Source organism: Camelus bactrianus, chromosome 6, assembly GCF_048773025.1.
Source record: "Camelus bactrianus isolate YW-2024 breed Bactrian camel chromosome 6, ASM4877302v1, whole genome shotgun sequence".
NCBI lineage: Eukaryota > Metazoa > Chordata > Mammalia > Artiodactyla > Camelidae > Camelus > Camelus bactrianus.
The window spans coordinates 98,049,131-98,062,607 of NC_133544.1; the positions used below are offsets into that span (position 1 = coordinate 98,049,131).

General features: G+C 52.9%; 1 protein-coding gene across 16 annotated transcripts in view; it reads left to right on the forward strand.

Annotated features, from left to right (window-relative positions):
- Positions 1-60: 60 nt before the first annotated feature.
- Positions 61-13,477, forward strand: part of LOC141578001 (uncharacterized) — a 147,862-nt gene continuing 134,445 nt past the window's right edge. For 14 of the 16 annotated variants that reach the window (XM_074366440.1, XM_074366441.1, XM_074366442.1 and 11 more), the window contains exons 1-13: positions 61-287; positions 1,714-2,092; positions 2,710-2,845; positions 5,316-5,402; positions 5,749-5,909; positions 6,200-6,246; positions 8,794-8,922; positions 9,266-9,399; positions 9,803-9,854; positions 10,141-10,334; positions 11,138-11,158; positions 11,639-11,828; positions 12,110-12,222. In XM_074366440.1, coding sequence (XP_074222541.1) covers positions 2,804-2,845; positions 5,316-5,402; positions 5,749-5,909; positions 6,200-6,246; positions 8,794-8,922; positions 9,266-9,399; positions 9,803-9,854; positions 10,141-10,334; positions 11,138-11,158; positions 11,639-11,828; positions 12,110-12,186 — 1,134 coding nt within the window. In that variant the 5' untranslated portion in view covers positions 61-287; positions 1,714-2,092; positions 2,710-2,803 and the 3' untranslated portion in view covers positions 12,187-12,222. Of the gene's footprint in view, positions 288-1,713; positions 2,093-2,709; positions 2,846-5,315; positions 5,403-5,748; positions 5,910-6,199; positions 6,247-8,793; positions 8,923-9,265; positions 9,400-9,802; positions 9,855-10,140; positions 10,335-11,137; positions 11,337-11,638; positions 11,829-12,109; positions 12,223-13,477 lie in introns of those variants that run through there. The other 2 variants (XM_074366454.1, XM_074366455.1) reach the window with 2 other exon arrangements.

Consider the following 13,477-nt stretch of genomic DNA (forward strand, 5'->3'; position numbering starts at 1 on the left):
CCAGGGCACAGCCAGGACGGGGGTGGGGGGAGGCTTATGGGACAGCTGGGCGGGGCCGGGGAGGGCAGGGCCGCGCGGAAGTCCTGACCTGCATGTGGCGCCGGCCGGAGGCTGGGGTGTTGCTGCCAACAGTGGGCGGGGCAGCGGGGCAGCGAGGCGGGGGCACCCTCACCTGTCCGTGTGTGGGGATCAGCCTGGGCTCCGTGGCCTCCGCTTGCACCGGACGTGGACCCAGGCTACCGGTGGGCAAGAAAGAGGACTGAGCCCAGGCACGCACGGCTGGCCAGGTAGGGCACCTGAAGTGCAGATCCGCCAGGCCCGCTGCCGGCCTTGAATACGCGCTGCTAGGCAGTTTCCAAGAAGACGGGATCTGTCATAAGAGGGGAGGTAGGGCTTGGGTGCCAGATGTCGGGTTGGGTGCAGTCTCACAGGAGAGCCACGGTGAGAGGGCGCAGAGCGGCCCCTGTGTTGGCGGGGCTAAGAGTTTGCGGTATAGGGTCGGGGTGATGTGTGCCTTTCTCTGTGGTCTCCTCACTCCAGAGCAAGGGGCTCTGCTTCCCCCCTCCCCTCACTGCACTCCCTGCCTTCCCCAGCACCACCTGGGGTGTGGTCATGTCGAGGCAGGGAAGGCCCAGGGAAGGGGCTCATTCAGGGGCAGGGGCCACTCTGCAGGGATGCTGGACCTGACAGCAATGCAGTGCTTCGGAACTCCCCTGGGCTGGGTTTCTAACCAGTGGGATGGAAGGGCCTTTCCTTCCTGGGGTGCATTTGGGGGAACTAGATACGTCATGAATGTCAGCCCTGAAAATGGAGGCTGCGCTACATCCATTCTTGGAAAGAAAAATCAGGCCCTTCCAGCCCAGGTGACTCAGAAAGTCAGTCAGCAATGTTCGGGGTCCCCAGTTTAGGCTTTCAATTAGAGCTGAGCGGCTCAGGAGGCCAGATCCCTGTCCGTGGCTCCAGGAGTAGGCTTTCTGCTGGGGGACAGGATCCTCACAAACACCTGTGTCTTTGTGGGTCACTCCCCTCTGACAAGCAGGGAGGCAGGGTGCAGTTGTGGGAAATCGTGTTTCCATGAGGAGAGGGCCACCAAGTGGTGGGGGCACAGGAGACAGTGATAAAGAGTCCCGCAGCCTTTCTGGAATCAAAAAACTGGCAAATGTGAAAAAGTGCATAATTTGTTTTATTGAACAGGCTGCTTATGTACGTTTGGAGGGCCAGGTTCAAGGACTCTGCATCCCTCCAGGACAATAGCCTCAAGAGAAGAACAGACAGAGCAGGAAGAGATGTGGGGTTTCTCCCAGGAATGAGGCAGAACAGGGATTTCTGCAGATTTGCAAGGAGACCCCGACCGCTGAGCACGGGGTTACAACCCCACGTGACCCTTGTCGTGTTTGGCTTGGGCTCTGGGTCTGGCCTGATCATGTATTCTTCCAGCTGAGTTCCAGAAATTCAGAGGGTAGACTTAGAGAGGCTGCGTTTGGAACCCGGTGTGGAGAGGGAGGGTCCTTTATCCTGAGTCCCCTCAGCCTAATCACTGTAGCTGAGTTCAAACACCACCCAGGCCCCCAGGGTGGCCGTGGAGGGAGAGCAAGCCTGGCAGGTGACCCAGGGGTCCCACTGCTGTGCCCCTCCCTTATCTTTGTTCCCTTTCACCCCGGAAGGTGTGATTGTCTCATGTCATGGTGACAAGCCATCTCTCTTCTCTGTCAGGTGGGATCCCCACCCCCACTCAGCCTTCTTTCTGCATGGATGCTGAAGGACCAGGCTCACTTGAAGTTCTGAGTTTGAGCAGTAAGGTGGAAACAAAGAAACCAATGGAAACAAAGAAACAAGTCATTGTGGCAAAGCTCCCCACCACAGAGAAGCTGCCCTGAGTGGAAGGGAGGGTGTGGGCATGCCCATTTGTTTCGTGTCTCCCAGTGCTCTTCGCTTTCTTATTGCAGACCTGCATGGTTACAACAAAATGATCTGCAAAACTGAAAATATTTAGTCTCTGGCTTTTACAGAAAAGGCTGACCAGCCTCTGGTTCCCGTACCGGTCAACTGATTGGAGTACCTTTCCAGTTTGGAAACATCTGGGCAGGCCCAGGTTTGCAAAATTCTTTAAGAGTAGTTATGGAGCTTTGCTTCTAAACATTTTTATGGCTGTATACTTCTGAGCTGAGGTTGTGCTGTGTAATTCTGAGCCGGGATTTTCTCAAACTGTTTCTTATTTCTTATACCGGACACCCCTAAATTCCAAGGGGAATGGGATGTTAAGGAAGCCATGGAGTTTAGGAAAAAGATACAAATTTCATTTCCATTTAAGCATCGATGTATCTCCATCCTAGGCAGTATCGGTTCTGTGGTATTGATAGGGGAACTAAATAGCAACCAAATTTATAGAAAATAGTGGGTCATTGGGTACACAAGTTCTTCTTTTCAACATTTTTGTAGTGTTTGCAGTTTAAGATGACCGTTCCTGAGAAACAGGCAGCCTCTTAGAATGAAATAGCATTTTCCCTGGACCATACTCAATTTTTATTTCGTGGACAGCAGGAAGGGCAATCACACATCCAACACTTGGGGACCTCAAAGATAAAACGTAACTTTCTGAGAGCACACTCCCCCCGTCTCCCTCTGCTCTTTTCACTGTCCCATTGTCCCTGAAGTCTCTTTCATATCTTCTGTTCATGACTCCAGTAACTATTCCTTCTCGTCCCTCAGCTGGTAAGTTTACTTTTCTACTTTGACCAAGCAAACTGAAGCCAAGAGAAAAGAACTTTCACCAGCAACTCCCAGCACATCCGCTCGCCTTCTGATGTCTGTGACCTCACTCTCGCTGCCCCACCTCTTATTACAGGTGACATCGAAAGCCAGGTCATCCAAAAGTCACCAGGGGGCCCATCCATACAATCTTCTCCGGGCTGTCACTCCCACATCCATCCTCTCTGTCACTACCTCATCTATTTTGTTCTACTGCTAGTTGGCTCCTATCAGTATATAAAAGTCCATCCTCTTAAAAGAAACAAACAGCACTCCTTGACTCTAATTGGCCCCCACCAATTGCCACCCCATGTCTTTGCAGCAAATCTTTAATGAGTCGTTTAAACTCACTGTCTGCATATTCTCTTGAGCCATTCCCTTTTGCACCCACTCTGGCTTTTCCCCTGATCCCTCGCTCTATGGAAACTGCTCTGTCAAGGCCATCAGTGACCCCACGTTGCTAAATATAGTGGTCAGTTTTTAGTCTTCATCATGCATGGCCCTTTGGCAGCATTTGACCCGGCTCTTCCATTTCTCCTCCCCCGTGTTCCTGCTTCACTTGGCCTCCAGCCCATCGCTCTGCTTTCGATCCACTGGCTGGTCTTTTGCCAACGTCTCCTCTTTTTTCCAAATATTTACTGCGAATGTGCCTCGGAGTTGGGTCCTGGGTCTCTCCTCTATCTCACTGCTATACTTTTGGTAGAAGCAACCAGAATTGGAAATTGACATGCCATCAATTTCTCGATTTGTCCAAAACTCCCTGATTGGCCTTTTCCATTTGGAACTCTCTCCCTGATACTCATATTCTTTTTCTTTCATTCATCTTGCTTTCACATTCTTACGTATGTTCTACTGTGTAAATTACTTTTCCAAATTTTGAATCAGTCCATACATATCATGTGAAATGCTCAGATCTCTATTATTTCCACTAAGATGCTTATTCTACCTTAGAACCTTTCTGCATTTCTGTATTTATGTCAATAAAGTGAATAGCATTTCTACAAGCCTCATAGTTAAACAGTGTGTTTGTTTGGGGCTATTATGTAACATGAAATAATGATACATCAACATAGTCCTTTTTCATTTAATTTTATGTAACACCAAGATGAGGATTTTGCACTGAAGACTCTTTCGTTGAAATTTTACCTACGTTACGGACAGTCAGTTTTTGTGAAAGCCCTCATTTCTCCCCTTTTCTGATATATTTTCCATTTGGCTATTATAACATATACCTTGGCATGAAATAAAATTCCAAATCCATTCACATAATAAAATTAATACATTTAAATTATATTTTTTAATGTTAAAAAGAAAGAAAAAAAAAACCAGACTCCTCTACCTATTAGGCATTTCTGTGGCAATATCTAATAGACTCCTTAATCATGATATTGAAGAACTGAGCTGATTCCAGCCCCTTTCCACCTGCTCAGCCCCATTTTGTCCCGTCTCCTGTGGATGGAGAGGACATCCATGCCATTTTCCAGGTCCAGATGTTGGAACCATGTTCTTTCTCTCTCTTTCTCTTACACACACACAGACAGCAAATCCAGCTTGTTAGAAAATTCTGGCTACTCTGAATTCATTAACCACGTACTCCCTGTTCCCCGCCCTCCTAGGAGCCACCTTCAGCCCCTTGTTGGACACAAAATAGCCTACTACTTCCATCTTTGCTTTTCTACAATCTCATCCACACAGAGTCAGAGGGAGCCTATAAAAGCATACATTTGAGGGGGTGGGTGTAGCTCAGTGATACAGTGCATGCTCAGCATGCATGAGATCCTGGGTTCAAACCTCAGCACCTTCACTAAAATAAATAAATTAACCTCCTCCCAAGAAAACCCAAAACAAAAGCATAAATTGGACATCACCCATCCCATCAAAACTCACTAAAATGGTCACCATTCCATTAGGAGCCAAAGTCGTCCCAAGGTCTTCGAGGACCCGGCTTGCTCTGCCTCTCCGCCCACACTCTCCCCATCACTCTGGGGGCCTCTGGCTCCGGCTCTTCCTTCTTCCTCCGGATCTATTCTGCTTCAAGTTCATTACTCCTTGAGATCTGCCAGGATTGCCTTATTCCCTCCTGCCTGCCTCCCACCCCACCACCATCACCTGACTTTGCTCATATCACTCTTATTTTTCCCCAAGCTCTTGCTACCCCCATCATGTTGCCTGTTTTCTCTGCTAAAACTCTGAGCCCCCAGTGATGGGGAGTCGTGTCTATTTTGTTGACTAATAAAGCCCAAGAGCCTTGGGAATGGGTATAGTTACTAGATTCCCATAAGTAGTAGGAGCTTATACAGATTTGCTGAATGAATGCAGAGGTCCTGGTCCAATTCGATGGAGCAATTCTGTGTCCTGCTCAAAGATTAACTCTCCTTTCCTCCTGAGAGAGGGTGACCACTACCTTGGTGATCAAAGGCAAGATCTATTTTCTTTATGCTGTTAACCTTAGGCGGGGAGACTGGGGGATCTTCATTTATATTTTAAAATTTGATTCACTCTGCAGTTTGTCTCCTGTCTATGTATCCTTTTGAGAAACCGTTTATGAGTGATCATTCCTCCATCAGATTGAACAGGATCCAGGGGGAAGTACAAAGCCTGTCCCATTGGCCATCCTGTGTGTCATGTCCTGTGACCCAGTGGATGCTCAGCACGTAAGTGAACCAACAGGAGTGAGTGAAGTGATGGGAACATCTCATTATTGTGGTGGCTGCACTCTGTCCAATGCCTTGAGATTTGGGGAAGGGTTTACAATTGCGGAGGCGAGATGTCAGGTCCTCTGTGCTCTTCCTGATTGCCCTGGCCTTACCCATTCCCCCAGCCCCTCTGGGCAGCCAAGCCCAGGAGCGGGGCCACCGGCGATTGTGCTGATCAATAATCCACCTCACCCAAAGTCCGGGGGTAAGAGCGGCCAGCACAACTGGTTGTAGACACTGAAGTCAGGTCCTTGGAGGAATTCCCCACTGAACAATGTTTTGGACCTTTTATTTTTCTCTATAGCCTCCAGCTGAAGAAACAGATTGCCTTAGGTACATGAAAGGTGAGGACACCTACTATCCCCATGGAGCCAAGGTGGTGCTGGGAGTCTGCTGTTTGTACAGCCGTTGGGCTCGTGTTGCTTTGGGCATCCCTGTGCCTGAATTCCTGCAGTACACTCGGTGGTAAGAACGGGGGTGCCTGGCAGGGAGGTAAGCGGGTCGGGGGACTACACAGCTGAGGAGACGTTAACCTGGGGTGAGCTGGAGCCGGCTGATGCATGGAATCTCGGTGCAGGGAACTCTCCAAACTCAGAGAGGTTCCCACTCCCGCAGGGTCCCTTTGATCAGGGTGCTAGGCTGTCAGCACTGCAGGGTCCCTGTGAGGGTCATGGTGCCTTCAGGCAGTGGGAAGTGAGGGGTCCAGTGGCAATTAAATTAACTGTGCACCCAAAGCCAACCCCCGTCTCTTTCAGCCTGTTTCCTAATCTGCAAAACTGGAATGATGTTAACCATCCCGCAGGTGTGTTGATGGGCTGGGACACACTAGACAGCCAGGAGCTGGAATTCCTCTGTGCCCTGATTGTTATCCTTCCTTCACACTATTTACTCTCACAAGTTCAGTCTCTCTGTCTCTCTCTCATTCACTTGTAACTTTCTCTCCTGCTCTGGTTTCATTTGATTCCCACCCTCCTCCCAATCCCCAGATGAGTGAAATTAATTTCTGTGTGTCAGTTCCAAATTCCCGGGAAAGATTCTCTGTCCCCTCTGGATTGGTTGTCCAACCCATCAGTTGCAGTCAGAGCAGTGAGTCCCTCTGTGACCAGAGGAGGGGCTCTGCCCAGCCCCCCAGCCACCATTGTGGGAGCACATAGCTCTCCGAGGAGGAGGTACTGGCTGTGACTTGGTGTCACTAAGTGTGAATTTATCTCTCCTCTTGCCCCACCTTCATCCTCCTAAACAAAGATGAAAATTAAACACTCCCGAGATTTGTGTCATGGAACACTCAGGGTGGGGGCTAAGAGGGCTGGATTCCCTGCTGAGTGTAAGGGGCTACAGTGACTCCACAATGAGAGCCTGTAAAGGAAACAGCACCGGCCCCACCGGACCCTTAGGGTGCTGAGTCTGCGTGACATTGAGCCAGGCTTCTGACCACAGCTCAGGGGTCTGGTCCGACCGGTTAGTCTTTGAAACCAACCAGCTGTGGATTCCTCAATCCCTCCCTGAGGTTTTACCTGAACCACGAGCTTCTGTATCTCTGAAGACAGATGATGAGGACCCTTCACGTAAGGCATTTGCACAGCCCTGTGCGGGAATTTGTGCTGCACGGTCTGCCCGACGAGCTGACCAAAGTTCGTATTTCACTGATCTTAGAAATAGTCTGGTTTCCTGATGCACTGTTTCACTGAACAAGCAACAGAAGCCACCTCTGGCTGATAAAAGCAAAAAAGGGACTTAAAGAAAAGATACTGGGAGGGTGCATGGAGTGTCCCAGACCAGAGCCGACCCGGGGGCCGTAGGAGATGTTGGGGAGCCCCAGGCACCAGGCTGCGCAGGGTGCTACCGGGCCCCCTGCTCCCCCAGCAGGGACCCCCCTCCTCCTGACACTCCACCTCACTGCAGGTTCATGTCCCGGCAGGGCCAGGTCACACTGAAGCCACCAGCACACACCTCAATGGGGGAGTTGGCCCCTTCTCAGCTGAGGGCGTGCCTGGTGTGGGGAGAGGCCCAGTTAGAGGAAGGCGGTTCCCCTACTGTTCCGAGTTAATGCACAAGTCAGTGCCCATCACTCAGGAGAGCCGGGCTGGTCCGACCTCATTGTGGTGACTAGGCCATCTGAGTTCACGTATTATTTTTAGGTTGGAAGGCCCAAGAGGGAGAAAAAGTGGAGGTTCTAGTACTTATTTTGTATTTCCCATGTACCAGGTGCGGTAAGCAAGCCACTTCAGACAAGGCCCATAATAACCACATTAATAGGCCACGGAGAAAGTCATGCAGTCAGGCCTCTGCAGCCCCGAAACCCGTGTCCTCATCAGTTCCGTAGTTACCAGTGGAAGTTGTAGGGATTTATGGGACTGTGTGCTCCTGTGGGGGCTGGGATGTGTGTGTTTAAATCCACATCTTCAGAAACTCGGCCAGAACCACAGCCACTGATTGTCTGCATGGAGGCAGAGGAGAGGAGGCTTCCAGCCTCTGGTCCAGCTCGTGTGGAGCTCAGAAGTTGCTCCTTCTGTCCTGAAAACAACACCAGAGCTGAGGGAGCTGCAAACCCACTGCTCTTCTTAGATCCACAAGAAAACTGAGGGGGAAAGCTGCTCCCAACCCAGAGAGGCAGCCGGGCAGGCTTGGAGAGTCACAGCTCCCAGGGCAGAACCCGCTTTTGTAAGAACCCCGGGGGCAGGCAGATTTAACAGGTCCCTGAGGCCAGCTGGAGGCTCAGCGTGGGGAAGTCCGAGTGTGACAACTCCAGGGGGCCAGTCACAGGGGCCCCCTGCTCTTTTTCATGCATTTTACATCCAGGACCGTATCCTGTTCTCAGAGTGAAGATCATAGGAAAACTCCTCATGGTTCCTGCCAGGAAAGGAAAAAATAGCTCTATTGAAATACACCCAGAACATTCTCTTCCATTGTGGGGGGTTGTGTTTTGTTTTTTTTTTTATGAGAATTTATTTTACCAGAGCCTAACCTACCTGGGGGAAGGGAAATACCTTCTGTGTCACCCAAATTGGGGTGGGGGAAAGAGACACACTTGTGGAGGTCACAGCTCAGGGCACAGGCTCAATGAGAACTAATCACAGGACTACAGAAGCCCTGCTCTATCCCGCTCCCCCAACACCTTACCTCCATGTCAGTAGAGCCCCTGTGTAATAACAGGAATAAAATTAAAAGAAGTAAATGTCTCAGGAGTGTCTAGGGAAAACCCAAAGACAGCGGGGAGATGAAAACAAGGACACACGGGTGGCTTTAGCCTCTCGCACGAATAGCTGTAGCAAACTACACACAGCCCAGCCCCAGTAGATAAACAGAAAACCTCACAGAAGAAACTATTTATTTTGGTTCTCTTACCCAGTGCATTCCATGGTGCATCCTCGCCTAGAACTGAGTGGAAGCAAGTCCATCTCAGAAGGGACATACCTGAAGAGAAATGGCTTTCCAGACTCTGAAGGGCAGAGAAAGCACCAGCCTGGGTTAGAGAAAGGTGAGGGGTGGGGTAGGGTGTGGGCTGCATTCTTCCCCAAATAAGGAACCTTCCTGAGGCCAGCACAGTGGGAGGGAGGGCCATAGGGTGGAAGCAGCCGGACTTCTTCCCGAGAAGTGATAGGATGCCTCCAAGGGACCATTCAGGTGCCCAAACTGTGTCCTGATGGTGGGAGCCTGTCGGTCTGCCTCAGAGCCCAGGACTGAGGTGGGCGCACAGCAGGCCGGTCTTACTTGGCCGGATCAATTTCACTTCTCCGAAACCCTGTGTAAAACATGAAGCGTGGACGACCTGGTGAGCACAGCTCTGCCCTCAAGACCGGTTTCAACTCCTCTCTTCCCAGAGAACAGCATCTCTGAGCCCGTCCTGGGTGACCTCACAGAGATCACCCTAGTGGCCCAGGCTAGTGACCGGGAACATGTACCTTCCTGCAGCCAACCCCAGACGTCCACTGATGCATCATATACTGACAAAGATGTGAGTTCCTGTGCATTGGTCTAACAGCAGAGACTCTGCCACAGGCCCAAGAGGTGGTGTGTGGGACAAGCAGGGGTGCAGGAGTGTACGCAGTGCAAAGGTGTAAGTGGTGGCAGGGGTGCAGGGGCTGTGGAGGGTGCAGGCAGTTCAGGGGATGCGGGGGTGCAGGCAGTGCGGAAGTGCAGAGAGTGGCAGGGGTGCAGAGGTACAGGGAGTGTAGGGGTGCAGGAAGGTGCTCAGGCACGTGGCCAGGGTCAGAAGGCAAGTGCACATCCTCGCAGTCAGCCTGACCCCGGGAGATTGGTGCAATGGTCTGGGTTGGCGGAGGGGTCGGAGGGGGCGGCGACGGCGGTGGGTGGGAGGCTGCCCGGGCAAGCCGGTCGATGTCTTCTCTTCCCTGCAGCCTGGCCTGGGGGGGCGTTGGCCGCCGGAGATTCGCCAGATGTTGGACTCCAGTTAAGCTTTCTCCTGGGTGGTGGGGCGGTTAGGTCGGGGGCGGTGGCAGCGGCAAGGGGGCGGAGCGGGGCTGCCCCTGGCGAACTGATGGAATAGTTGCCTTCTCCCGGCTGCCGGGCCTGGGAGCGGCCTCTGCTGCCCCAGGTCGCCTCACACACCTGTCCCACTCAGCTTGCTTAGTGGGGAGTGGAGGCGGTGCGGTTAAGGTGCAGGGCCCACGGGGATAGGGGGGCTGCCGCACGGAAGCCGGTCAATTCGCTCCGCTCTCCCCCGCGGCGGAGCCAGGGGCGGCTTCTGCTGCCGTAGAGGCGGGACGCCGGTCTCCAGGTGAGCTTGGTCCTGGGAGGCGGCGGCGGCGGCGGCGGCGGCGGCTGGGGGTTTGGGTCCGTTCCAGGGAGCTGCTCCATTTCTTCTCTCCCCCGCGGCCTGGCTTGGGGGCGACCTCTGCCGCCAGAGATTTGCCTGAGGTCCGACTCCAGGTGAGCTTGCTCCTGGGAGATGGGTGCGGTGCAGTCAGGGGGCTGGGAAGGTGGTGGCTGCGGGGATAGGGAGGCTGCCCCGGGGGAGCTTGAGGATTAGCTCCCATGTCTGTGCCGCGTGGCCTGCAGGCGGCCTCTGTTGCGCCAGGTCCCGGGATAACCCTTTCCCACTTTGCCTGTTGGGGGCGGGAGGCAGGGTAGTCAGGGTGCACGGGTGGCGGGGGTCGGGGGCCTGCAGCGGGGGAGCGGGCACATTTGCTCCCATCTTCCCCGCGGCTTGTCCTGGGGGCGGTGTCTCTTGCCCTGGGTTAAGAGACACGTGTATCCTAGTCAGCCTGGCCCCAGGAGGCGGGCGTGTTACGTTGGGGGTGGTGGCAGCAGCGGCAGGTTTTCCCATGGAGCCGGTCCATTTGCTCCCATTTCTCCCCATGGTTTGCCCTGGGGGCGGTCCCTGTTGTCCCTAGTTCGCCGGAAGTCCATTTCCAGGTCAGCCTGCTCCCTAGAGGCGGCCACCGTGAGGTCAGGGGGCAGGAGCGGTGGCTGCTGTGGGGGTAGGGGGCTGCCTGGGGAGCTGGTGGATTGGCTCCCGTCTCCCCGATGGCCTGGTGTGGGAGTGGCCTCTCCTGCCTCAGATCACCAGACACACCTGTCCCATTTAGCCTGCTGGGGGAGGGGCGCCCTGGGAAGTGCCTTTAAAGTGTGGGGGAGGCGACAGCAGGGGTAGAGGACCTGCAGCGCGGAGCCTGTCAATTTGCTCTCCTCTTCCCCACGGCCAAACCTGGGGGCGTACTCTGCTGCCCAAGAAGCCAGATGCCCGTCTTCAGGTCAGCTTGCTCCTGGGAGGCGGGCGCGATGCTGTCGAGGGGCAGAGGCAGCTGCGACGGCCGGCTGCCCCGCCTAATGGGGCCACTTCTTCTCCTCTCCCCTGACCTGGCCTGGGGACGGCCTCTCCCGCCCAAGATTAGCCTGAAACCCCACACCCGGTCAGGTTGCTCCTGGGAGGTGGGCGCGGTGACATCAGGGGTTGGAGAGGAGGGGGGTCTGCCCCTGGCGGGCTGGAGGATAAGCTCCCATCTCTCTGGAGGCCTGACGTGGGGGTGGCCTCTGCTGCCCCTCATTCCCGGGTCACCCTTCTCCAGGACATATTGCCCCGGGGGTGCTGTAGGGTGCGGGGGCGGCGGGTTGTTGGCGGGGGTATGGAGCTTGCCTCTTGGGAGCTGGTGGTTTAGATCCCATTTCCCCCGCAGCTTGGCCTGGGGGCAGCCTCTGTTGCCCCAGGTCGCAAAGCACTGTTTCCCTGACAGCTTAACCACCGGAAATGGGCAGGATGTGCTGAGGGGGCGGAGGCAGCCGCCAAGGCAGCGACGGAGGGGGCTGTCCCTGGCCAGCCGGTCAATTTTTTCCCATCTGAACATTTGCTGCCCCAGTTTCGCAGGACGCCCTTCTCCAGTTTATCCTTCTCCTGGGAGGTGGGCTCAGTGCATGCAGCCCAAGGTCTGGGCTCTCCCCTGGGGAGGGGCAGAACTCTCTTCTTCTTCTTTGACTTTAACCACTTTGAAGTGGTTACTGGCCCCAATTCTTAATTCTGAGAAAGTGTAGCCTGTGTTACGGAGGAGCTGCTGGACAGTGAGGTTTCTGGGTGGGTTTTCACATCAGCTGATGCCCCAGGCAGGCAGGAAATCTATTACTTAGAGCTTCTTAGTCTGGAGTTGGGGGATGGCCCCGCCATCCTCACCATGCTTTTTAAAAATGTGTTACTCCCCTCTTTTTCCTAGGTGACATTTTAGGTTATTGGGTCCCAGATTGCTGGCACACTCATCCCTGTTCTCAAACATCTTTTAAACTTGGGTGAAGTGATAAGTTGGGGAAGAAGATGATTTACTGAAAGGTAAGAATACTTAAATTTGCATTAAAGCTACATTCTGTCAATCTTTCTCAAATGATTTTTCTCTGATTCTAAATCCATGACCTAGTGAATGTTGTACTCCTGTGTAAATCATTGATCTTCACATCACACTTGTTGAGTGGTCAACGAGATTTTTTATTTAGATTATTCCTGAAAGGAAAAGCTCAGGCTTTTGAGAATTCCTTGTCTGATGTCACCCAGGCAGTCACAGTAGAAGACAGAGCTGATATAAAAATCCCTCAGCTGCCTGAACTGCAAAGCTTCTGGGATTACTGATCCCTGAAATGCAGGTGACTCTTGGTGATAATCTGGGGGATGGTTTACATGATCAGATTCTTCCAGTCCTGTAAATGTGTTCCATGGCCCCAGCCCCGGGAGAGCTGGTCATAAGGGCCATATCGTGAGGGGTGGGATGGGAAGGCAAGGTCTAAGAGCTGGCATCACTGAGATTCCACACTCGCTAAACACAGACCCCAGAGCCTAATTGTTGTCACGTTCTGTTCTGGATTTGAGAGTGTGTTCAGACATGATTCTTGCCCTTCAGGGGTCACTGCCTGGGTGGAAGTAACCTTTACATAAATCTGGGGAGGATGACAATTAAGTAGATGGGCTGTTATGATTCTCAGTGTGCCCAGGCTCGCTCTTCCAGGCACTCGTGGGACTAACGAGAGTCATGTTATTCACTCATACACTGATTTATTACCCTTGAATTGATCATTTGTCCCACAGTAAGTGAAACAAGCGATGAGGAACCTGAGTTTTGTCCCCTTTCCTAGCACTGATTGTATCTGTCAGTCAGGCGCCCTGAGTATGCATTGTGAAATGGTGGTATTTCTTGCCCAATGGGACTGCACTGTCAGTTCTGAGAATCAGGGGATACACGTGGGTAGGACAGCACACTGACACACATGGCACCCCCCCCACCCCATGAGACAGCATTGTCGATGCTCAGGTGACCCGATGTAGACCGCGGTGCTAAACTTGAGCATGTTTAGTGATCTTGGTGGCTATGAAAATACAGACTGCCGGTCCCTACTTCTGGAGACACTGAGGGTGTGCACCCCAGAATTCTGCACTTTAAGAAGCACTTTAACTAATTCTGATGAAGATGATCTGAGTGTCCCACTGAGAAACACTGGTGTGCGATGCACCAGTATTGAGGATTCTCAGGGAGCGATGTCTTTTCAGGATGGTCCAAGGGCCCTCACGAGACTTTTGCCTTGGGTGTAATTGTATG